The 25,295-nt window shown below is 31.0% G+C and overlaps 8 protein-coding genes and 1 pseudogene across 9 annotated transcripts, besides 15 other annotated features; 8 read left to right on the forward strand and 1 right to left on the reverse strand.

Moving 5' to 3' along the window:
- Positions 1 to 105: 105 nt before the first annotated feature.
- Positions 106 to 1,995, forward strand: TVAGG3_0056030 (uncharacterized protein; the record flags this gene model as incomplete). Its single annotated transcript, XM_001312395.1, has 1 exon — positions 106 to 1,995. The coding sequence occupies one exon, from the start codon at positions 106 to 108 to the stop codon at positions 1,993 to 1,995; it is 1,890 nt and encodes a 629-aa protein (XP_001312396.1).
- Positions 1,996 to 2,172: 177 nt separating this feature from the next.
- Positions 2,173 to 3,378, forward strand: TVAGG3_0056040 (dextransucrase protein; the record flags this gene model as incomplete). Its single annotated transcript, XM_001312396.1, has 1 exon — positions 2,173 to 3,378. One exon carries the CDS (start codon positions 2,173 to 2,175, stop codon positions 3,376 to 3,378), a length of 1,206 nt encoding a protein of 401 aa, XP_001312397.1.
- A 142-nt stretch (positions 3,379 to 3,520) lies between these two features.
- Positions 3,521 to 3,557: a mobile genetic element.
- Positions 3,521 to 3,557: a terminal%2Cinverted (terminal inverted repeat of Banshee-A3 transposon ID:TVAGG3_0056050).
- Positions 3,558 to 4,163: 606 nt separating this feature from the next.
- Positions 4,164 to 4,185: a terminal%2Cinverted (terminal inverted repeat of Kolobok-1_TV transposon ID:TVAGG3_0056060).
- Positions 4,164 to 7,160: a mobile genetic element.
- On the forward strand, positions 5,485 to 5,917 carry TVAGG3_0056070 (zebrafish ch211-108c17.2-related family; the record flags this gene model as incomplete). The annotated part of the gene is made up of 1 exon (XM_051221200.1): positions 5,485 to 5,917. A coding segment is annotated over one exon (433 nt), but the record flags the coding sequence as incomplete, so codon positions are not given.
- TVAGG3_0056080 (uncharacterized protein) lies at positions 6,028 to 6,777 on the forward strand (the record flags this gene model as incomplete). The annotated part of the gene is made up of 1 exon (XM_001312397.2): positions 6,028 to 6,777. A coding segment is annotated over one exon (750 nt), but the record flags the coding sequence as incomplete, so codon positions are not given.
- Positions 7,139 to 7,160: a terminal%2Cinverted (terminal inverted repeat of Kolobok-1_TV transposon ID:TVAGG3_0056060).
- A 591-nt stretch (positions 7,161 to 7,751) lies between these two features.
- Positions 7,752 to 7,789: a mobile genetic element.
- Positions 7,752 to 7,789: a terminal%2Cinverted (terminal inverted repeat of Banshee-A3 transposon ID:TVAGG3_0056090).
- A 370-nt stretch (positions 7,790 to 8,159) lies between these two features.
- TVAGG3_0056100 (bifunctional inhibitor/lipid-transfer protein/seed storage 2s albumin superfamily protein family) lies at positions 8,160 to 10,814 on the forward strand (the record flags this gene model as incomplete). The annotated part of the gene is made up of 1 exon (XM_001312398.2): positions 8,171 to 10,774. One exon carries the CDS (start codon positions 8,171 to 8,173, stop codon positions 10,772 to 10,774), a length of 2,604 nt encoding a protein of 867 aa, XP_001312399.2.
- A 494-nt stretch (positions 10,815 to 11,308) lies between these two features.
- Positions 11,309 to 11,346: a mobile genetic element.
- Positions 11,309 to 11,346: a terminal%2Cinverted (terminal inverted repeat of Banshee-A3 transposon ID:TVAGG3_0056110).
- A 1,170-nt stretch (positions 11,347 to 12,516) lies between these two features.
- Positions 12,517 to 12,553: a mobile genetic element.
- Positions 12,517 to 12,553: a terminal%2Cinverted (terminal inverted repeat of Banshee-A3 transposon ID:TVAGG3_0056120).
- Positions 12,554 to 13,312: 759 nt separating this feature from the next.
- Positions 13,313 to 13,341: a mobile genetic element.
- Positions 13,313 to 13,341: a terminal%2Cinverted (terminal inverted repeat of ISTv1 transposon ID:TVAGG3_0056130).
- Positions 13,342 to 13,516: 175 nt separating this feature from the next.
- Positions 13,517 to 13,709: a mobile genetic element.
- A 4,672-nt stretch (positions 13,710 to 18,381) lies between these two features.
- Positions 18,382 to 25,295: part of a mobile genetic element that runs on past the window's edge.
- Positions 19,998 to 20,954, reverse strand: TVAGG3_0056160 (annotated as a pseudogene). Its single transcript has one exon. A coding segment is annotated over exon 1 (957 nt).
- On the forward strand, positions 21,390 to 21,542 carry TVAGG3_0056170 (uncharacterized protein; the record flags this gene model as incomplete). The annotated part of the gene is made up of 1 exon (XM_051221201.1): positions 21,390 to 21,542. The coding sequence occupies one exon, from the start codon at positions 21,390 to 21,392 to the stop codon at positions 21,540 to 21,542; it is 153 nt and encodes a 50-aa protein (XP_051106187.1).
- Positions 22,208 to 22,792, forward strand: TVAGG3_0056180 (His-Me finger endonucleases family; the record flags this gene model as incomplete). The annotated part of the gene is made up of 1 exon (XM_051221202.1): positions 22,208 to 22,792. One exon carries the CDS (start codon positions 22,208 to 22,210, stop codon positions 22,790 to 22,792), a length of 585 nt encoding a protein of 194 aa, XP_051106188.1.
- Positions 24,278 to 24,940, forward strand: TVAGG3_0056190 (uncharacterized protein; the record flags this gene model as incomplete). The annotated part of the gene is made up of 1 exon (XM_051221203.1): positions 24,278 to 24,940. One exon carries the CDS (start codon positions 24,278 to 24,280, stop codon positions 24,938 to 24,940), a length of 663 nt encoding a protein of 220 aa, XP_051106189.1.

Below are 25,295 nucleotides of genomic sequence, written 5' to 3' on the forward strand. Positions count from 1 at the left end.
AGAAATCAAATATTCATATTATACTATTTGAATTAGAGTCACTAGAACAATGTAATTTGGATAGGCTGAAGAGGTATCATAAAATATTGTTGTTGTTTTTCAATTATGGCGCACTCCTTCTCGCCAAAAGCCATAAGGAAGGCTCAAGTAATGCTTTCCGGTATGGAATCTAAGAGGGAGCACAATTTATCTTTAAATTTAGAAAATGAATCATTATCTGAAAGATATGATCATCTAAATTTACAAAATAAAGAATTAGGTGAAAAACTTTCTATTATCAATGCAGATATAGGAACCAAAACTACAGAAAGGCAAATAAAACAGACTAAACTTAAAAAAACAGAAAAAGAAATTAACGAATTAGTTGAAAATGTTCACAAAAATGCATTAAATCTAACTAACAACGTATTGTTCGCCAAACTATCCCATAATTTGAATACAAATAAAGCATATAGAAAAGATTTATTACGAATTGTTCATTTTTTTGGAAATTTGAATGATAAAAGTATATCATTCGATTTTCAACGCGAAAACATACCACTTTCGATCCAATTTTTCAAAGATTTTAACGAAAATACATCGAAAATTTTAGAAAATTCCAAATCTAAAGATTTAATTACATTTTCTAACTTCGTTGATTCTTTAACTAAGCAAATAGAAAGCGAAAACAAAGAATTATCAGTTTTAATACTTCAAAACAAGAAATTTAATTCGTTATTACAAACAAACATTAAAAAACCAAATATTGAATCTCCAGATAAACTTACAGATACTTTAGATCATATTGAAATAGATAACAAAACAAAGTTCTCTATTGTCCAAGAGATCAAGAAATATACAACGAAAATTACGAATAGAGTAGCCAAATCTACATCGATATATGATGGTGTCATTGTATCGGTTGGAACTAACACAGATGAAACTCTTTTTGATACTCCTCCTTTGATTAAAGTTCCTATTTTGCCTTTGGAGAAGCAGAAGCACTTAGAAAATCTTCAGGAAACATATAAAGCAAAGAAAGATCAATTAGAACATACAGAATCGATAATTTACAAAAATAATCCAATTTTTAAGTTGGAATCAACAGTAAATGCTGATGTAAGCCAAGAAAAAGAACTGAAGATCGACAGAATATACAAATTTGAAGCAGGAACGCAGACTGATGTAAGTTTTCGTGAATATGATTTTTATTCTTCTCATATTAAGCAGCAAGAAGAAGAAATGTCGACATTTTCAACGATCAATGAGAAATATAAAGAGAGCCAAGATGTTTTAAACGAAGTTCATAAGAAAATTGAAGAAGAATCAAATAAATCAGCAAAACTTGACAAAAACATCCAAAAAGTTACTGATTTACTCAATACTATCCAATACAACATCGATGCCGAGAGACAGGTCAACAACGAGCAGAACAAAATGAATGACTTCCTTCGTTCATCGGCGAAAAAATTGAAAGCACAGCTAAAATTACGAGAAAAAGTTTACAACATAATTGAAGACCAAATAGAGGTCCATCAGGCACAGATAATGAATCTCCAGCAGCAAAATAAAAAACTGCAGGATGAGCTCAATCTCCTGATCCAACAGGAAGACGTAAAATCAGGAAATATAACAAATTCCGCCCATAAAGTTGTTCAAAGAAATTTTCATGCCAATCAAAAAGTGACAACTTTACAAAACCAATTGAAAGAAATTGAGAAAAGTTACAAAGAGTTTGTTAAAGGTGATCAGTACAATAACATCATTGATCTTTTGATGAAGAAAAATTCTTTGGAGAGAAGAAGCTACAGATGGCTTATTCTTTCTAAACAGAAGTCTCAATCCTTCTTAGCTCTCGAAGCATCTTCAAAGCTAATAATAGAAAGAAGAACAAGCCTGAAAGATCTTTATGAAACTCGTTATCGAGATAAATTTGTTCGAAATATTGGCTTAAGAAGGTTAGAATGGTATTCTAACTTACTAGAATTGTTAATTAACCATGTAACAAAAGAATAAACATGTTTGTATTATTTTTCAATCTTTCAACCACCTGAAACAATTTTTTTGACAAATCAATGAATCTGCCAAATAAAATTTTTTCATATAATCTGTCGTAAACGATCTTTTAGAAATTTTGTTTAAATTTGAATGATTTTGATGCATTGAATTTTTAAAATCAGTCATAAATTGACAATGGGTCTTAGAGTCTTTTTTGCAAGATCTAATACTGCAAATTTCAATATTTTGATAGATGATAAACAAACAACATACAGTGACCAAGGATATTATACAGTATTTAAAGTAGATAATGATAAAACTTTAAATAATTGTAAGATTACTACAGTATTAAGCTCGGGCTCATCAAATATGTTCTCCAATATAGGATACAAAGTTTATAACTCTGATACAAGATTGCATACTATTGGAATTGCGACTCATGCTGATATACAGATAAATAATAATGATTACGCTTCTATTTACAATCTAAATGGCAATACTGGATTCCGAATGACTGATGGAACTTATACTTTATCTTTTGTATTACGAGGTTTCGATTCACCTGGTGTAGATACATATTGGTACGGTAGATTTAGAGCTAGGATTGATAAAATGTGGAATAATGGAACAGGAGATTCAAATTATTATTCTGATTTAGAGAATATAGATTGTGGAATTGCATTTTCATGGCAAGATAGAAGGATTGGTCCAGGTGAAACGCTATATTTCAATATGGGTTCATCTTCAACAAATCAAGATTCTTCATACAAACCATCGTTAACTGTAACTTCAATCGCTGATAGTTATAGACCTTGTTCAAAGCCATTCTTAATTAGCGGATCTTTAAGTCATTCTCGAAGATATTCAACGACAGTCTACATTAAATACAGATTTGATAACAATGAAACCATTTATACTGATGCCAATTCTTATGGAGTTAAGTCTAATAGTCCAAAAGATTTCTCTAACAACATGGATAGTTCTTCATTTGCTTTAGAATACAACAGATTCTTTAAAGATCGGGTTAAAATTACAGGAAATATCACTGATATTGATGGTGACATTAATGTTACTTTCTATTGTATATTCGATAATAATTCAAAAGCAGGAATGGAGATAAATAACACATCTATCACAAATATTTCTGAAAGTGATGCATCTAATTATGGTGGAAAGAATGGCTTAAGTGTGAGATTGCATATGTTCAGTTCTACAGTTGATTTAAGCTCTCGTTCGAAGGAAGGTTATCATACTTTTGAAATATTTTGTGTTGACCAGTATGGGTTTAAGTCTAATATCGTAGGGCCTATTAGATTTTACTATCGATACTATCCAACTACACCATTACCGAACGTTATCCAGATGAGAAATCGCATGTCAGGCCAATTGAAGCACCACTAATATAAATGGCCAAAATCAAAAACAGATGATAGCAAGCTCATCAATAATTGAATTCTCAGCATCGGATTCAAGAAACTGTATCTTTCACATTGTCTTTCAATTTCTTTAAAAAAAACTCAGGATTTTATTAGCTCTTTATTTGTAATAAACAGAAATTCATCAAAAGTGACAGCACTCAATTTTTTGACATTTGTAAATTCTAAATTGAATGAGAAAAATGAAATAATACTAAGCATAATACAATATTCTAGATTTAATTATAATTAGGAAAAAGTTAGTTTTGAGAGTACTTTTCATAGGCATATAGAATGAAATCTTCTGAAAAATAATATCACATAAACTCATATTATTTTCTAATATATAACTATTTTATATAAAAATCAAATTCAATGATCTTAAAAGCGAAGGATAAACCTCAAAATTTACGAATATAATGAGTGGGAATATAATGCTTATCTATCATAAAACCATATGAAATATCAATTTTTGCTTTACGCCTAATTTTTGACGACAATTAGCAAAAAATGTTAAATGTTAACACTCAGTCCATTTGAATATGAAAAATAAAATTGACTTTGATTAAATGTTTTTATTTATCATGCAATTCTTCTTGCGACCAAAGATTTGAATAAAAGTTCAAAAAATAAGATAGCTTAAAAAATAATATACGGTAGTGTTTACTAATAGATGAATAGTATATAAATTCTATTAAAATGGATTTGATCCAAAAAAATATATAAAATTTGATCATAAATAAAATCGTTTTAAATTACTTTTTCATTTAAGGGTATAGTCCACTAAAAATTTTTAAGTTTTGACAATGAAAATAAGCTCTGTGACCATGTAAATATATATCTATGCAAAACGAGAGGTTATGCCATAATTTTTTTAGTTATCAAATTTCCCTTTTTTTGAGAGAAGTCTCTCAATAATTTGAGAAGAATCTTTGATATAAAGAGATACACATTTGTAGAACGAAGTAAGTGTTTTCCAAACATTTTATATGTTCATCCTGTATAACAATATAAAGCTGCATAGTGCCATCTTGTGCGTTTGCTATTTTATGTACTTTTCATTGAGATAATCCCTCTTCTCGGGTGATTTTAACAGTCAACTCAATTTTAAAATAAAGATTTCATCAAAATGATTTCGAAATTCGGATATTGATTATATAAATAGCACTGTTAACATATTTTGGATGAGTAAAAAATACCTTGTTTTGTATGCATTTAGTACACCTTTATTTTTGATTAAAACTATAAAATTTTTATTCCTTATATAATAAATAGTATATGTTACATAAACATGAAATTCAATAGCATTCAATTTTGGATTTTTTAGATTTGGTAAATTTTAGAAGAAATAAAATCAGCAATCAAAATAAAGAAACTTTTTTTGTATCTTCTATGATTACCTTTTGGTACTAAATTTTGCATTAATAAGTAAATTATCTGTATTATTCTGTGAGCACAAGCCCTCAGTTATGCTGGTAGTGAATGATGAATCGTCATTTTGCGAAGAGAACGCGATTATTAAGGTAATTTTGAGAATTGTCTTGAATTATTTAAAATTAAAGTTAATTGAATAGGTAGGATAACTAGCCTTTGCTAAATTTGTATAATTTGACCTTATTCTAGTTGGATCTGAGAATATTTTGCTGAAATAATAAATTATATCGCCGATTTATGAAAATTTCTCTGATGGGACCGACTCGCTGAAACGTATTAGTGTTAATGGTAACTTGTCTGAATTTTCAAATTTTTTTCGAAATCCAAAAAATCACAAACAAAAGCATCAAAATTAGATTTGCATTTAAGGTTTTCATTTTTTTTGGAAAATAAAAATATTTTTTCCCCAATAAAGTTTATTTTTACTTTTGAGAGGAATAGAAACGTTATTTTGGAATTTTGAAACGACAGAAATGTTCCATTTTTAATGTAGATTCTAAAATGGGGTCAAATTTTTGATTGAACCGTTATCCATTGAAAAACCTCGATTTTAAAATGTTATTCCAAAATATTCATCTAATGATATAGTATATATTTATTAATTATTACTTTTTATTCAATTTTCACTTTTGGCGGGATTTCATTTTTTTGTTGTTGTATGGGCCATATTGTTCACCCAAAACGGAAAACAAAGGCAATGCATAACATTTTACTCCACGAACGTCGTCGACTCTCAGCGCGACAGATGCTTGGTGCTTGCATAATGACCGGAATGCCATATACAAAAGGTGCTCGCTTTCTTTCTCTTTGTGGAACTAAGCCCCCTGTGAAGAGTGGTGTCATGAGACAACAGAGATTTTGTGACGATAAGATTAGAAGACTTAAAAGTATTTCCCTAATGCTGTCGAGAAAGTCCTTCAGTGGTTACTTATCCATTGATGCAAGATGGACGCACAGGCGAAACTCGCCAAGTTGTACAGTAACTGCGCTCGATGCTGTCACAAAAAGAGTTCTTGCATGCGTGAACATCAACCATATTGGTGGAAACAGACAGCATGCTCAGTATTCCGGAGCTTCCAACAATATGGAAAGTGCTGGAACTCGAATCATCTTGAAGCAATTAAAGAAATACAATATCTTGAAAGATGTTAAAGAGATTATTAAAGACCGAGATAACAAAAGTGTCTCTGTCTTTAAAGAATTTGGCGTCTCTCATCTTGAAAAATTCGATCCAGGTCATGTATCAAAAAATATCTCAAAAGATTTTACAAAGTTCTCAGCTTCTCATAAGACAGTTGAAGTTTTCAACGACAAGACTCAGAAGATTGAAAAAATAGAGAGACCTTTCTGGGGTCTGAATGCAAGCCTAAGTATGTGGCTTTGGTCATGTTTTGCCGAAGAAAATATTGACAAACGTACGAAAATGTGGGAGAATTGTGTCTACCATTACGTAGGCAATCATTCTTTTTGCGAACCGCACAATTACAAATGCTTTGAATGGCAAAAAGGTGTCAATTCGATCCAACTTCAATTCATGCTCTATGACTGGGTTCACAAATGGACACCCATAGTTTCCAAAGTTTCTTCCATTGGATCTACCTGCATGAATGAAGCGTTTAACTCCAAAATTGCATGCTATTTGGACAAATCAAGAGCCTGGAAGAACATTAACACTAGAGTTAACGTTGCAATCTTAGAATGGAATGATCCAGAGCATTTTCTCGGAGATATACAAAAAGCATTACATCTTCCCCCACTTCCAGAAGATTGTGTCAAATCATTTGCAGAGAATTGTTACTCCAAAATGATATTGAAACAAAAAACTGTTACAAAAGGTTCTAAAAAACAGAACAAATACAAAAAATCCATTCAGAGTGTACCAGGAGGAGATTATCAAGTTTTCAAGTCCGAATGGGAATCAGAAGACGAAGACATTGATGACTTTGATTAACGAAAATTACATTTTATTTATTGTTTTTGTTTTTAATTAAATTATTATGCTCATTTTCTTATTTTGATTTTTTCTCATTATGATATAAATAATTTATTAATGCATTTATCCAATAATTATGCTATGATATTTTTATGCCTTATTTCATTTCTCTTATATTTGATAATCTGGTAAAATATAGTTCAGACTATAATCATTTTAGATTATTGATATATTTATATAGGTTAGAATAAAATTAGTTTCATTTTCTACTTTTATTTTGAATTAATAATTTATAATATCAAATATTATGGCGTAACCTCTCCTTTAAAATATAGATATATATAGGCCTATAGAGTTTATTGGCACTCTCAAAACTCTAGAATTTTGAGTTTACTATACCCTTAAATTATAACAATTATTTTTGGTTTTATATTTTTTTGGATCAAATCCATTTTAATAGAATTTATATACTATTCATCTATTAGTAAACACTACCGTATATTATTTTTTAAGCTATCTTATTTTTTGAACTTTTATTCAAATCTTTGGTCGCAAGAAGAATTGCATGATAAATAAAAACATTTAATCAAAGTCAATTTTATTTTTCATATTCAAATGGACTGAGTGTTAACATTTAACATTTTTTGCTAATTGTCGTCAAAAATTAGGCGTAAAGCAAAAATTGATATTTCATATGGTTTTATGATAGATAAGCATTATATTCCCACTCATTATATTCCCACTCATTATATTCGTAAATTTTGAGGTTTATCCTTCGCTTTTAAGATCATTGAATTTGATTTTTATATAAAATAGTTATATATTAGAAAATAATATGAGTTTATGTGATATTATTTTTCAGAAGATTTTGTGTTCTTCTTCAAAATTTTATTTTTTTATTAAAAAGAATCTTTACAAAATATACATTTACTTTAATTAATATTTAAAAACGTGCTCTATCAAAAGTTCCAAAAATTCAATATTTTAGCTTTTCTGAGGTGTCACTTTTGATGAATTTCTGTTTACAACAGCTCTTTATTCAACAAAGTTTGGTTTGACGAACTTTTTGATAGATACGAATAAAAATTTGAATTGATTGTAGCAATATTCAAACAGATTTTACATTTTGATGTCGAAATAAAGTTAAAGATTTTAGGTGACAATATTTTATTGATTGAAAATTGAATTGAAAGATAATTATCAAATCAATTTTATGATATTTGTATTGGTTATATCATTATGAGGTTCTAAAATTAATTGATATTGAATTGCATATCACAACATTTTAAAGTTATAAAAAAATGTATATTAATTATGATATTATACTTGAAATTAATATTAATATGAAGCTTAGAATTAGGCATAATTTGTCACTTTGCTACAAAAAAAGTATTGAAAAATTTTCATTTCAATGCTAGTTCTATTTCTTCCTCCACTTATTTGTAGCCACTTCAGTTTTCCAAAAAGGTTAGAAGGGGTTGATAAACCAATTTTCCAGGACGATAATAATAGTAGCCAAAGCCATATCGATATCGAAACAAGAATTGATGCTGGAATTGAACTAACTTCAAATAATGGAACTTCAAGCACACTAAGAATTAATTACGAATATTATATGTGCTCAGTTATAATAAAAGAAGCTTCATTTGATAACAATTACGCATTTGGAGCCGTTACGGGCGGACCTTGTGGCGGTGCTCTGTATGGATATTGCTCTGGTATGGAGATTCATAACTGCAAATTTTCCAAAAACTGCGCTGTTGATGGCGGAGCAATATCTTTGACTGAGTGTACAGCCTTTCTCGAATCAAATATTACGGGAAGTTCGAACGACTCAAAAACTTTTGATTCAAATACAGCTTATTGTTTTGGAGGTGCCATTTCTTTTGAAGGCAATATAAATAATTCCAAAACTCTGCAAATATTTAATTACGTATTCATTAATAATACAGCCTACGAAGCAGGTGGCGCCATACAAGCTATTGTTAATTCTGACGTTTACATCCAAAATTCATACTTTATATCTAATCTTGCTGGAGATCAAGGTGGAGCTCTCTACTTTTTGAACAGCCAACTGACATTTTATCAAAATTGCGTTTTAAGAAACAAGGCTGGTGCTGGCAATCCAAAAGATCCTGATCCTCCTTACGATAATAATAATAATACTTATTACAAGAAAAAATATTTTGGTTTTCAGAAAGAAGTATCTCCGAGGTTCAGGGGCAGAGGCTGTGGAGGTATAGCGTTTATTAATTATCTCCCAAGTCAAGAATATAAGACATTTATTTCTTATGGCAATTTTTACAACGAAAACTCAATGGTTAAAGGTCTTGCAACTGATCTCTATCATGAAAATCAACTCATTGGAAGTAGCGTTATGGTTGAAGATTATGTAAAATGGCATTCAAATCATGATTACTATTCAAGTGGGATTAACTCAGATACAGCAATAATAGGCCCTGTGGAAAAATATGATGTTAATATATCATATGCTACTTCACCCACAAAATGTTTACCTGGTAACTATACCCAAATATCGATCTATGACAATACAAGTGCAATTTTCACATTTACACCTAATACAAATACATCTCGACAATCTGATCAACCAAAAACTTCCTCTATTGTAGATCCAACAAATTATACTTATGTTGCTACACCTATTACTCGGCTTCCAAAACAAACAACTAGTAGTCCCCCAAGAAAATCGGCTACAAAATCAATAACTTACAGTGAAACCCATTCAATACCAACTGCTCCTAGCCGCACACTTCATTCAACACCACATTCAACACCAAATTCTACTCCACATTCTACCGCACATTCCACAGCTCATTCAACACCACATTCAACAGCTCACAAAACACCTTTTTCAACAGCTCATTCAACACCACATTCTACCGCACACCCAACAGCTCATTCAACACCACATTCTACACCACACTCAACAGCTCATTCAACACCACATTCTACCGCACACCCAACAGCTCATTCAACACCACATTCTACACCACACTCAACAGCTCATTCAACACCACATTCTACCGCACATTCCACAGCTCATTCAACTCCACATTCTACCGCACACTCAACTCCACATTCCACAGCTCATTCAACTCCACATTCTACCGCACACTCAACACCTTTTTCAACAGCTCACAAAACTCCATTCATAACAGTATTCTCAACTCCGCATTCAACTCCTCATTCAACAGCTCATTCAACAGCTTCATTCACACCTCTTTCTACACCTTACATTCCACCAATTGACATATCAAAGCCAACAGATGTGACAGGAGAATCCAGTGGTTACACAAAATCATTAACTGAAGTTCAATATCAATACCATACAGATTATCTTACAAACATTTCTACTGATGTAGGTAACAAAATTAACAAGACAGAAACAAATATTACAACAATAGCATATGCTAATACAAGTGTACTAACATGGGTTATTACATCAGGTGTAGAAACAACAAGTACAGTAACTTGGACCTATATTGAATCTAATACCACTACACTTACTGTTTCAACTACTTTAGTTGAGAAAAACACTTCAATAAAGGCAAGTGAAGGCAATGAAGAAGATAACACATCAACGCTTTCTTTAGTTGAAACAAAGACAATAGTTACTACATACACAATGACACTTGTTATGACTGAAACAAACATCATCATTCCTTTGGATGACTCAACTGTCGGAAGTAACGTTAAATCCGGCACAATCATTCTGATCGCTGTACTTTGTTTGGTTGCGGTGTTCTGCTTAGCTATAATCGGTCTCTTCTTGTACAGAAAGTCCCACAACAAGTCATCGGAATCAGAATCTTCGATCAATGACGACAGTGATTTATTCAACGATGAAACAAGACAGCAACAGACGATCGTCACGTTTAATGCAGATGATGATAACACAATGTTGTCAACCTTCAATATGGGTACTGATAACATCGAAGATAATGAAGAATCTCTCAATGACGATGATGAAATGTTTCTTAACGCTGAATTTTAATTTTATTTTTGTTTATTATTTTTCTAAAGTGGATATTTATTTTAATAATATTAATATTTTTCAACTTGATTTTTTTTGTTGGTCATAACCGTTTTTTAACCGTAAAAAAGCGGCATTTTTTGCTATTTCGGAAATAATCCTCTTTTTTCTCGAAAATATATATTTGTAACAGAAATCATATATGTATTTCGTTGTAATTTGAATATGTTCTGGTAATATTAGATGTGTTATAGACCGAAAATAGATTTTTTCGGTTTTCTCTTCAAATAATTGAAAGAATGATACTATTATATGATTATTATATTATATAGCATATAATCATGCTATAGCCGAAAATTATAAGTTTTGAGAAGATTGAATATAACACAAATAAATTTGAATGTAAGTTAAATTGCTTGTTGTTTTTAATAGGTATTTAATGAGAAATCCAATATTGCAAAATTCAAATTGAATGATTGAAAGAACAGAAAAAGTCATTCTTTTCAATTTCGAATATGTTTCATTGTATTTATAATTATATGGCAAATACGATATTGTTGTAAACAGAAATTCATCAAAAGTGACACCTCAGAAAAGCTAAAATATTGAATTTTTGGAACTTTTGATAGTGCACGTTTTTAAATATTAATTAAAGTAAATGTATATTTTGTAAAGATTCTTTTTAATAAAAAATAAAATTTTGAAGAAGAACACAAAATCTTCTGAAAAATAATATCACATAAACTCATATTATTTTCTAATATATAACTATTATATAAAATCAAATTCAATGATCTTAAAAGCGAAGGATAAACCTCAAAATTTACGAATATAATGAGTGGAATATAATGCTTATCTATCATAAAACCATATGAAATATCACTTTTTGCTTTACGCCTAATTTTTGACGACAATTAGCAAAAAATGTTAAACGTTAACACTCAGTCATTTGAATATGAAAAATAAAATTGACTTTGATTAAATGTTTTTATTTATCATGCAATTCTTCTTGCGACCAAAGATTTGAATAAAAGTTCAAAAAATAAGATAGCTTAAAAAATAATATACGGTAGTGTTTACTAATAGATGAATAGTATATAAATTCTATTAAAATGGATTTGATCCAAAAAAATATAAAACCAAAAATAATTGTTATAATTTAAATGAAGAAGTAATTTAAAACGATTTTATTTATGATCAAATTTTATATATTTTTTTGATCAAATCCATTTTAATAGAATTTATATACTATTCATCTATTAGTAAACACTACCGTATATTATTTTTTAAGCTATCTTATTTTTTGAACTTTTATTCAAATCTTTGGTCGCAAGAAGAATTGCATGATAAATAAAAACATTTAATCAAAGTCAATTTTATTTTTCATATTCAAATGGACTGAGTGTTAACATTTAAATTTTTTGCTAATTGTCGTCAAAAATTAGGCGTAAAGCAAAAATTGATATTTCATATGGTTTTATGATAGATAAGCATTATATTCCCACTCATTATATTCGTAAATTTTGAGGTTTATCCTTCGCTTTTAAGATCATTGAATTTGATTTTTATATAAAATAGTTATATATTAGAAAATAATATGAGTTTATGTGATATTATTTTTCAGAAGATTTCATTCTATATGCCTATGAAAAGTACTCTCAAAACTAACTTTTTCCTAATTATAATTAAATCTAGAATATTGTATTATGCTTAGTATTATTTCATTTTTCTCATTCAATTTAGAATTTACAAATGTCAAAAAATTAAGAGCTGTCACTTTTGATGAATTTCTGTTTATTACAATATTTAAACTTGATTTTTGAAGGAAAATTCACAAAATTGAATAAATTCAAATAATTTTTATTCAAAAATAAACTAGTTATTTGAGTTTATTACTATTTATCTATTCAAACTACAAAGTTTGTAATTCAAAATATTTTGTGAGATCAGATTGAATTAATTCAAGGTTCTTTTCAATTAAAATTAATGACCATATTACGCATTTTCGAACATTCTAAACCAAATATATAAAAATGGGAGACGAATGTTAAATTTGCTAGACATGGGAGTTGTCTGCAAAGTTTTAGTCTTATCTCTAACAAAAATTAATTTTTAAAAAAAGACCGAATACGTTTCACAGCGAGAAAAAAATAAAAGGCAAGATAGAATTTTCTAGACATAAAGAAGTTGTTTACCGAGTTTTAGCTCTTATCTCTAACAAAAAATTAATTTTTAAAAAAAAGACCGAATACGTTTCACAGCGAGAAAAAAATAAAAGGCAAGATAGAATTTTCTAGACATAAAGAAGTTGTTTACCGAGTTTTAGCTCTTATCTCTAACAAAAAATTAATTTTTAAAAAAAAGACCGAATACGTTTCACAGCGAGAAAAAAATAAAAGGCAAGATAGAATTTTCTAGACATAAAGAAGTTGTCTACCAAGTGTCAGCTGTTACTTCTTCTCAATACTGATATAAAATAAAAATCTTTATTATTTATTTAACCTTTATTGTTTCATTAAACTTCATTTATTTTATATTATAGTTTTATTCTTTTAGCTACTTGTAAAATAATCTAATTTTATATCATCATTTTACCGGATTATTCTTCAGTACATCGATTGTGTATCTAAAATAATATCATTATCCTTATTCTGTTTTTTCCAAAATTCTTTTAAATATCTTTTTTGGTTAGATTACTTTATACTTTTTACTTTTATTTTTTAATTTCAAAAAAAATTTGGTGATTGTTCTATTCTGTTACAATAGGGCTGTACAAGATTTAAAAAAACATTGCCGGGTTACCGTAGAGGCCTAAAAAAATCGCGCCTCGGCGGCAAGCCGCCTCGGCATTAAGAATGCGCATCTAAATTTTTATATGTCCTTCTTTCTTTTATTTTTCCCTTCCCTTTCCTTTCTTTTTCTTTTTTTTCCCTCCTCTTGCTCTCATTTACCTTTTTTTTCCTTTTCTCATCATTTTTCAAAATTTTAAATTTTTATCAAAAATCTTGCCTATAAAAGCAGACTATGGAACCTTTTAATGCCTCTTAATCATATATGCAGCATAAAAGCATATTAAATGAAAGTAATTACGTATAAATTTATTTTATTATCTTATTTATTAATTCTTTAGCATGTATTGTTTAATATTAACTTTTCTGTACATTAAATATGATATCTCCAAAGTATGAATGCCTTGTAACGAAACGAAAACTAATTTTATGTTGAATATTTGTCACAAACATTAGATTATTAAAATATATGTTGGATATCCCTTAGTATGAGACTTCATGACTCTTGTTGTCTAACGTGAGCTTTGGATTGCAAGCTCTGTGGTTAACGAACATAAATTAATTGTAAAGTTTTCAAAATTTTTCATCGTTTCTATCAGCATCTATTTTTCCTTTAAAATAATATATGTGTATGAATACAATATTTAGTAATTTTTTTATTTCCCATAATTCATTCAAAATTTCAGAAAAAATTAATTCTATTCAATATTCTTTCAGCTTCAAACACTTCATTCTTATAGATGTTGATTCACTAATGTGTGAACTCAATGCTTATTTCAATGAAAATTGTTCTGCAAATTTATTTCACTTTTGACCTCACTTTTTCCGTAATTCAATTTTTTACTTTTAATATTTTAGATCAAAAAAAAAAAAAAAAAAAAGGTAGTGGGGCTTCAGGCACTTCGTGCCTTCTAGCCCTGAAGATGTTTTAGTATAAATGAAGTCTTAGAGGACAACATGACTATGAGTTTTGATATGACAAATAGAATATGATAAGAAGGTCCTATAAACCGGAGAAAGTGTTATATAAACATCTGTCATATTACTCAGAATTATTATACAGAATTCAATAAAAATATATTTTAGGTGAAGAGGTGAGATTTCACCTGTTTTTTCACCTCATTTTTACCTCTTGAATTTTCATGAATTTCATCGTAAAGACTTTGTCAAGATTTCATCGTAAAGACTTTGTCAAGATTTCATCGTAAAGACTTTGTCAAGATTTCATCGTAAAGACTTTGTCAAAACTTCATCGTAAAGACTTTGTCAAGATTTCAATCGTAAAGACTTTGTCAAACTTCATCGTAAAGACTTTGTCAAGATTTCATCGTAAAGACCTTTGTCAAGACTTCATCGTAATGAGCGTAAATCAGACAAAAATATATTTTAGGGTAGAAGGGTATATCTACCCCGTTTTCTACCCTCTTTTCTACCCCATATGTACTTACTGAAAAAGTATGTGTTCATCTGTCATTTTACTCAGAATTTTACACCAAAAATAATGTTTAGGTGAAGAGGTGAGATTTCACCTGTTTTTCACCTAATTTTTACCCTCTTGAATTTTCATGAAATTTCACCAAAAATAATGTTTAGGTGAAGAGGTGAGATTTCACCTGTTTTTTCACCTAATTTTTCACCCTCTTGATTTTCATGAAATTTACACCAAAAATATACTACTAGGGTCATTTACGAAGAAATCTCAACAAAGTCTTTACGATGAAATCTTGACAAAACATAGACAAGAAAGTTCATGAGAAATTAGATGAAGAAGTCTTAACAAAGTCTTTACGAAGAAATTCATGAAAATTCATGAGGTGAAAAAAGAGGTGAAAAAAGAGGTGAATCTCACCTCTTCACCTAAAATATATTTTTGGTGTAAATTTCATGAAAATTCAAGAGGGTAGAAAACTCATGATTTCTTCGTAAATGTTTTGTCACTTTTCTGTCACTTTTCAGGAAAAAAACATTTTTATTATTATATATAAATGAATTTTACAAAACCACGTTACCGTTCTTTGGAAATAAGAGTAAATGTAAAGATATTATATTGAGAGAACTTAAGAAACTACCGAATGGTCTAACATTTGTAGATTTGTTCGGTGGAAGTTTCTATATATCCCCATTTTGCCATACAATATTCCAGACTCAAAGATTATATGCAATGACTTCGACAACTATATGGCCGTCTCAAACATATACCAGACACAAACAATATATTGAAAGAGTTAAAAGAAAGATACTATAGGTAAGATGGAACGTATACCATTAGATAAGAAAAATATTGTGAGAGAGGTTTTGAAAAAAGCAGAATATATAGACTGGATAGTATATCTGCTAGACTATTATATAGTGGTTCTATAAGAGTTCATGACATTGAAACACTTATGTCAAAAGTTTTATATCTTAACTATAACAATGTTTTCAAAGAGGACATAGAAAAATATATTGAGGTATAGAGTTTGTGAGATGTCATTGGACAGAGTTGTATGAAAAATAAAGACAAGGAAAATGTTTTCTTTATAATGGACCGCCGTTCTATAACACATGGGATTTTCCAATACCAAGTAGACTGGACTTTGAGAGACTCTTTAGAACTTTAGACGTTTACATAACCATCCATGCTTTTACTTTACATCCGATAAAAGTGGTTTGGAAACCGTTATGAATGGTTAGAGGACATACATGACTATGAGTTTAGATATGACAAGATAGAATATGAGAAGGTCCTATAAACCGGAGAAAGTGTCATACAAAGAAATTTTATTGGTAAGTAAATGTGGTTTGAAATAGGACTACTTGTTTTAGGTTTTTTCCATTGTGTCATTTATTTATTTGACGTGGCAGAAAAGTACAAGAATATGAAGATGAACCAATGCTGCAAATGTTCAGCATATGTACTCGTAAGAGATATTTTTATCTAATATTAAATGGACGCACAGAACTTAGCGAATGCACAGCACCTGGACAACCAACCAGAGAATATTCCAAATGAAGTTAGAATACAAACTGCAATGGCAAATACTATGGTCAAGTGCCAACAGATGTACAAATGCAAACTGCATGTCAAATGACGCTGCGTTAGCTTACCACCATGGTATGCAAATATGAGATGGAAAGATTTTATACAAACCCTGAAGGGATATAACAACTTTATGCGATGAGCGAACCCAGGAGTTGACCAGAATATGTTTTCTACCAGAGGAGAAACAGAATGTATGAGCTCCAGTTAAAGAATGCTATGGAACTCACAGGAAACGTAAGAGACTAGGCGGACATTAGATTTTTACATATAGTAAAATGGGTTTCTTCAGTAGTATTGGAAACTTCTTTCGAAATGTTGGAAGAGGTATATGAATGGAATAAAAACCGTAGGAAGAGGAATTTGGAACGGAGTCAAAAATATTGGTAAAAGAGTAGGTCAGTTTGTTGGTATTATACTAAAGACCCTGAACCAGAAGAACAAGCTCCTGTTTATACAACAGCCTGAACCTGCACCACAGTCTAGTTGGCAACCAAATCCAACACCTCAACCGTATTAAAAAATTATATTTTTACCGTTCGATAGTAGTTGTATATGAAACTAAGTTCTAAGTAAAACGCGTGGTATAATGAATTATTCTCTTTCTTCCATCTGTAGTAAACCATACTTGAAAGTCTGAAATACTTCCACTTGGTGGTTCGTATAACTTTGTAGGTTTTTCGTAAAAGTCATTTGCCAGCATAAGAAAGAGTTTTGGCCCAGAAAATGAAGCATGAACAATAATAGCAGCTGGGTCGAAAACATCTTTAAATAAATAATGGTTTATCTCTTGCATATCGACTGTAAATATTTGCTAAAGGAAGTTCGACTTTCTGATTTAAATTCTTTGCAAATAATACCATGACATTGCAGTGAATTCTGTATATATTGTTCGTCTTTCTTTGGATTGTCTTCGTAGATTTGAAATGAACTTGTGAATTTTGTTTGTCATATACAATTCTCACATAAAGTGTGCTCTCGGTATTTGCATATTCATCAGCATATTTTGCATAACATGAATTTATTTTATCTTCTATATTTTTTAACGCAGTCTGTAGAGAAGATGAAAGGTCAACTTGTATTAGCTCAATTTCTTCCCACATTTTTCGTTTCCCTTCAGATATATAATCTATATGAAACCTTACAATAAATGGAAAACTTTTATCTTCTACAGACACAAACTTCATTCTACGAAAGCCAATAGCTTTTGTGACAGATGGGTCTCTTAGCCATCTTAATGGGTAGTCAAAACGATAGCCTTCATGCTTTACGGTCTCTGTCTCAAACTTTTGACCGACATTCGTAAAAAGTTCATCTAATGGTTTAGTTGTAGCAACTCTTGAATTTTCTTTTTCTATTGGAAGCATATTTTATCTAGAATAAAAATGTCAAATGAAACAGCGTCTATGAGAGAAATACAACACAACCGACAACTCATTATGCAAGCCCTAAATAAGAACACAACAAACTTTTCAAACTATTCTAAGATATCTGAGTCATTGAAAGAAGGAAACTTAAAACTGACATTAAACCCAATGACAGATGAGTTTCTGTTTCAAGACAATAAGAACCATACTGTCTGTATAAATCCAACAAAAGGAACTTTAAACGAGAAACCTATATCTGAACTTCTTTTGAAAGCAGATGTTGGCAACAAAGCTGACAAAGAATATGTAGACGATGCAATAGCAAAAGAAGAAGAAAGAGCTGACAAAGCTTATGCAACAAAAGAACATACTCATCCTGAACTAGCAGACAAAACATATGTTGACAATAAAATGTCAAGTGAAGTGACAAGAGCTGAAAACGAATATTCTAAAAAGACTCATACACATACCATTGCAAATATTGCAAACTTACAAGAAACCTTAAACAGGAAAAGTGACGTTGGACATACACATACCATTGCAAATATTGCAAACTTACAAGAAACCTTAAACAGGAAAAGTGACGTTGGACATACACATACCATTGCAAATATTGCAAACTTACAAGAAACCTTAAACAGGAAAAGTGACGTTGGACATACACATACCATTGCAAATATTGCAAACTTACAAGAAACCTTAAACAGGAAAAGTGACGTTGGACATACACATACCATTGCAAATATTGCAAACTTACAAGAAACCTTAAACAGTAAAAGTGACGTTGGACATACACATACCATTGCAAATATTGCAAACTTACAAGAAACCTTAAACAGTAAAAGTGACGTTGGACATACACATACCATTGCAAATATTGCAAACTTACCAGAAACCTTAAACAGTAAAAGTGACGTTGGACATACACATACCATTGCAAATATTGCAAACTTACAAGAACCTTAAACAGTAAAAGTGACGTTGGACATACACATACATCTTCTGAAATAACAGACTTAAACGTTAGCCTTGAAATAAAGCAGATAAAACATATGTCAATGAAATATACCAAAGTTTGCTAGGAACAAAAAATATTGAAACTATTGTTGGTGACTTTTCTGTCAATGAAGAAAACAAATTATTTAGATGGCAGTTGGTACAGTCCTTAGAAAATGGTACACGGTATAAACTCATTCCGAAAAATAACAATGAAATGTATGTAAGCTATAAAAAGAACGATGGTACACAAGTTAAAGTTCCATTAGACAACAACTGCTACTTAAACTTATATGGAGACGAACAAAAGAAATATTTAAGAGTTTATGAAATGGCAGATATGACATTGCCTGACCCAGCTCCAGCACCATATTATTATGACTATGGAGATGACGTCAGAACACCACATGTAGATGAACAAAAGCTAACATTATATTTAGATTATAGATATAAAAGATATAATGCAATAGAAAAACGAGAATAGTATACTATTATGAAGATGACAGAAATAAATCTATAGTCAAGATTTTACCTACCCTGAAAACATAAGATTATATTATAAAAAATATTCCGACATGAACCAGAAGAAACCTGAAATAGTTGCACTATATTTTAAGTTCAAAAGAGACAATCCTATAATATCTCATATGTTTGATTTAATGAACCCAGTAGGTTCTATTTATACATCTATGGAAGCAGGAGTCCTCAAGTAATGTTTGGTGTTGGTGCATGGGAACAAATAGTCGACAGGTTTTTGTATTGTGCAAACTCTTCAAAGGAAACAGGTGGAAGTAAAACGATTTCAGGTGAAAATTTACCTGCAACAGTCACTACATAGATTTAAGTACATCTCAAGCAGGTTGGCATAAGCATAGATATTGGGATTGGTCAGGAATGACAAAAGGTAAAGGATATGATGTTAAAGACGACGTTAAGTTTGCTATAAATTGTTACTGGATGACACTCAGGGAGAAGGAAACCATACACATTTCGTTTCAGGATATACGCAAACAACGGACAAAGTAAAGACTACATGCACCTTACATGACAGTTTACGCATGGTATAGAATTGCTTAGTCGTCATTTTCAACTTCTTTAGCATATTCGTCAGGAGTTGTCTTATATTTGTTAGAAACTGTCTTTGAAAGTATACCACCTTGAACTTTGACAAGTTTGAAACGAGGTCTGACAATAGTAGTTTTATCTTCTGCTTGCAGTGTGTACATTTTGCCATGTTGCCTAAAACTTCATAATATTCTCTTGTATACTTTCTTCTATTTTTACGAACACGAATGTGAGTACCTGTCGGGTTCCATTGTTGTCATAGTCAATAGTATTTTCATATGGGTCGCGTTTAGGTATTTCTATTTTTACTTTGTCACCTTTCTTAAGTTTGAAGCCTGGCATTCTTTCTGTCTATCCCTCTTAACTAAAACTATTAAATATATAGTCTTTCTCTAAGTCGGTGTTTTTTTCATTTCTTCAGGGGAGTGGTTTCCCAAACCTTTTTGTTTACGGCTATTGTAATATTTAAAACTTGTCTCATCTTTGCCATGGAGAAGTGTCTATATTTGTCGTCATATGACATTTCATCTACTCTCACCACCTTGTGGTTGGTTTAAGTCTCTTAAGATTTTTATACAACTGTCAATGAACCAAGAGCAGAATGGTTTTTGGTCGACAATGAAATATTGGTTTACATTTTTTGAACGCAGATAGTTTTTAATATCGTCTGATTTGAAAGAACTTTCACAGTCAGATGTCAGTTTTGTTGGATGGTATTTGTCAACAAATATTGTCAAAGCTGCTAAGATATCTAAAATATTTTTGGACTGTAATGGTATGGCTTCACAGTATCTTGTGTTTTGACCGACAAATATTAGCCAGTATGGAGGTCCATCTTCTCTATACCTCGGAATGTTTTCCAAGATATCCATAAACCAAGCATTTGGTGTTGAACTAAAGATTTTTATCATGAGTGCTTTCTTTGTCGCTTTAGAAACATAGGGGTCCTTGTTTGGATTCGTCATTTTTTAACCATAAGAAATGGGTTTATTTGGCGCATTAGCAGGAGTTGCATCCAGATTTTTGCCCGCAGTGGGAACAATAGCCAGAGGTGTATTTGGAGTTGGAAGGAAGATTTTGAGTACATTAGGTATACTTAAAGAGAAAGCACAACCTATTATACAAACTGTACAGAAAGGTTGGGATGTAGCACGAGATGCAGCAAATCTTATTCCAAATCCTGAAACAAGAGGAAAAGTTCAAGGATGGATGGACAATGTAGGAAGACAAGCAGGAAACTATTATAACAAGCAAATGACTACTATAACCAAGCAGGACACTATATGGACCAAGGTGAAAGATTCTTTAACAGAGGATATAACCATGCACAACAATGGGTAAACAATAACCAACCTCAACCGCCTCAAACGTGGGGAATGTAAAGTTTTTACTGAGATGAAATGAACAATACAGCATTGAGACAAATGGGTTCAAGATGGATTTGTCGACTTCCAGCAGTTACACAACGTGTTTGTCAAGTTCTTCCTATACCTCAGGAAGTTTTAGACCGACTTAAAAAACCTAAACAACCAGTTGAAAACAAACCAAACTAAATTTTTTTACTGAGATGAAATGACCGAAGAAGTTGAAACCGTAGATTTGACACCACAAACAAAAAGTTCAGAACCATTGTAAAACCTGTCAAAGAACTTACAGATGAAGAGAAAAATTCAATAATAGAAAGTGCCAGGTCTGGAAATACAAACCCTAACTATAAAGTCACTTTTCATAGAAATGGAACGGCTAGTATCTCAAAAAAGAAACAGACTCTCACAAATAAAATATTGAAGTCTGAAGGAACTAAAGAGACAACAGATGGGAAAGTTTATTTCACCGACCAACAGTTCATTATAGAACATCTCATTGACTTAGAGTCGAAATATTCTAAACTTTACAACAAACACAAAAAGTTGAAAGGAAAACAAAAACAGATGGCATATGATATTTACGAAGATGTTGACGACACTACTATTCCAGCAAGTGAGGTAAAGTCAGAAGAACCGAAAAGTGACGAAAAACCAATAGAAGAAGAGAAACCAAAAACTGAAGATAAACCAAAACCAAAGTTTAGTTTGGAAACTAAAAGTCAACCTTCATTAGCTGGTATGGGTTGGCGTCAAAGGCTTTTGGTAGCAGGTGGTTACGTAAAGTAAAGAGAAAAACATTGCATGAAATAAAAACATTTTTTTAAAAAATATATTTTTTTATTTTATTTGAAATGTACGCTGAGTTTGTTGGAACAGACCGTTGGGAAACATGTTTGTTAGATGAGAAATATGAAATTCACTGTTGTGAGTCATTTGAAGTCAGAAACAAAAAGACAAAAAGAGTTTTAAGCGAATGGGAGCAAAATAACGGATATGCTAGGATGAGTATGAGTGGGAAACGCTATTTTAAACATGTTGTCATTGCAACTCATTTTATACCGAACCCTAACAATCTACCTCTTGTAGACCATATAAACCGTATAAGAAACGACAATAGACTTGAAAACTTACGCTGGGTTACTTGTTCTGAAAACAATAAGAACAAAGGCAAATTTCGAGATATTGTATTCGAATTTGTCGACGAACTAGAAGATGAAGCAATTGAAATTACAGACTATAGTAAGCATACGTTTGAGTTTTACTACTATAACGAAGAACAGGACTCTTTCTACTTTTATACCGGCGTAAACTATAGAAAATTACAAGTATATTTTACTAAGGAAGGCTATGCTTATGTAAACGCTAGAGATACAGATGGAAAAAACGTTAGACTATATCTTAACAAATTCAAGAAGCTATATGGCATACCATTTTAAAACGTTTTTTAAACCATATATTTTTACATATATTAAATGTTTCAGGTTGAAAAACAAAGAACAAAAGTAGCAGATACAAAACCGTTAGACTATATCTTTACAAATGCTGGTAGGACTATTTCAGATGAAGAAATTTCATCCGGAGCTTACAGGTTTGATTATCCAATTCGTTGGCTTCAAAGTCCTTCAGAAGCAAAGGCAATAGGATTTAGAAGAGTTTTGTTTTCAAATAGAACTAACGCATTTATGTTCGCAGTAGATTTTCATGGGCAATATAAAGGTGATGATGGTCTAATAGACAAATTTGACGAAATGAGAATCTTTACGGTTCGTTCAGACGAAAGTCTTGAGAAAACTCTAAATGACTTTCAAACTCAAATAAACAAATACTATTGGGAATTTCAAGAAAAATACGACTCTTTACTAAACGGAACGTACTATCTGAAACTAGAATACGATAAGATGAACTCCACCGTTTCATTTCAAAAGATTGAAATTAACCCTCCAAGAGATACACAGTTTTTATTTTGGCAAGTAGACAAACGTTCTTGGGCACAATTTCTTCGGTTACTAAACCAGAACGAACCATTACCACCTGACGGTCCTTTTAAATTTATACATCCACCAGCAAATTTGACAGTTTATAGAAACGTGTTTGACCCTCAAAATGTTATGTGTCATGCAAGTTTCAGTTCAAGCAACAATAGTTTTCTATGTATTGGCAAGGACTTTTATGACTTTGCTTCTAAATTCTACGAACCACCTAGTAACAGTTTCTCTGACTTTCAAGTTTGGTTCACAACAAATGGTGTGCAACATATTATTCCATTGTACTATGACTTTTATCTCGAATTGTCTTTCATATATAACTACGGAAAAGTGCTGAAAAAGTATTGAAAAATACTTTTAGGGTAGAAGGGTATATCTAACCCGTTTTCTAACCTGTTTTCTACCCTCTTGAATTTGTCATGAATTTGTCATGAATTTTCATGAATTTTCATGAATTTTCATGAATTTGTCATGAATTTTGTGCTGAATTCGACAAAAATGAGTTTTTGGTTGAAAGAATACGGTGGAGCCAAAAGTGGCTCGACCTCAAAACAAGCATTTTGTGAAGAATATACCAACCCGCGGAATTCGGCGGGTTGCTTTTTATACAAAGTTCAACAGGTGAATTTTCATGAATTTCCTTAAGATAGAAAAAAAGTGAGTTAAAATGAGATGTTTACTGAAGGTGTCACCATGTCACTCGGTCATTTTAACTTCTCTGAAAAAGTGTGACAACATGACATTTTGACAACAACACAGGAAATAGATTTCATCGTATATTTTTTGTTAAGACTTCATCGTAAATGTTTTGTTGAGACTTCATCGTATATGTTTTGTCGAGATTTTTATCGTTGTGGTCCGACGGTTAAGCCACAAACGGATGTCCGACGGTTAAGCCACTCAAAAATATTTTTTATTTTTATTGTACGTACTGAAATGACAGTCGAAGCAAAAACGTTCACGAACAAATCTAATGGCGAAACATTCACAAAAGGCACTTACAACGGTATTGAAGTCTTACGTAGAGACAAGGATGGTTATATAAATGCAACAAAGATGTGTCAGCAGTTTAGGAAAGACTTTAGAAAGTTGTTGGAAAATAAGTCCTGGGAAGAGTATTATACGGCATTTTGTGAAGAATATACCAACCGCCGGAATTCCGGCGGTTGCTTTTTATACAAAGTTCATGCAGGAATTCCGGATGAAATCAAACAGGTTAGAGGAATGTATGTAGACCCAAGACTTACAAACTATATAGCAATGTGGGCTTCTCCAAAATATTGCATAGCAGTTGGAAAAATTCTGGACTCCATAGACAAGAAAGTTCATGAGAAATTAGATGAAGAAGAACTCGAAGATACAGTAGAGAATGCAAAACCTTTGTTCGAAGAAGAAGTTAGAAAAATGCATGAAAAACAAATAGAACATGAACATGAGATATGTTCTGGTTATAGAGACTCGCCATACGAACTCGACCAATGGGAACAAGAAGATTTAAAGAGAGAATTTAGAGAATATGAATTCGCTAAGATAGCATTAGAAGCTGCAGAAAAGAGGTTAAAAGGTTGGGGTCCTTTTGTACAAAAATATTTTGAGTAAATGAACCATTTTTTTCGGCAAAAATATAATTTAGGGTAGAAGGTTAGATCTAACCTCTTTTCTAACCTCTTTTCTCACCTCTTGAATTTTCATGAAATTTCATGAATTTCATCGTAAATGTTTTGTCGAAACTTCTTCATCGTAAATGTTTTGTCAAGACTTCTTCTTCGTAATGAGTGTAAACGACCAAAAAATATATTTTATGTTAGAATGTTAGATCTAACACGTTTTCTAACACGTTTTCTAACATCGTAGAAAACTCATGAAATTCATGAGTTTTGACACTTTCACAAAAAACATAAAAAATAAAGTTAGTTTTTTTAAAAAAATATTTTTTTATTTTTATTGTAAGAAC

The sequence above is a fragment of the Trichomonas vaginalis genome, chromosome IV (assembly GCF_026262505.1).
Source record: "Trichomonas vaginalis G3 chromosome IV, whole genome shotgun sequence".
Classification (NCBI taxonomy): Eukaryota; Parabasalia; order Trichomonadida; family Trichomonadidae; genus Trichomonas; species Trichomonas vaginalis.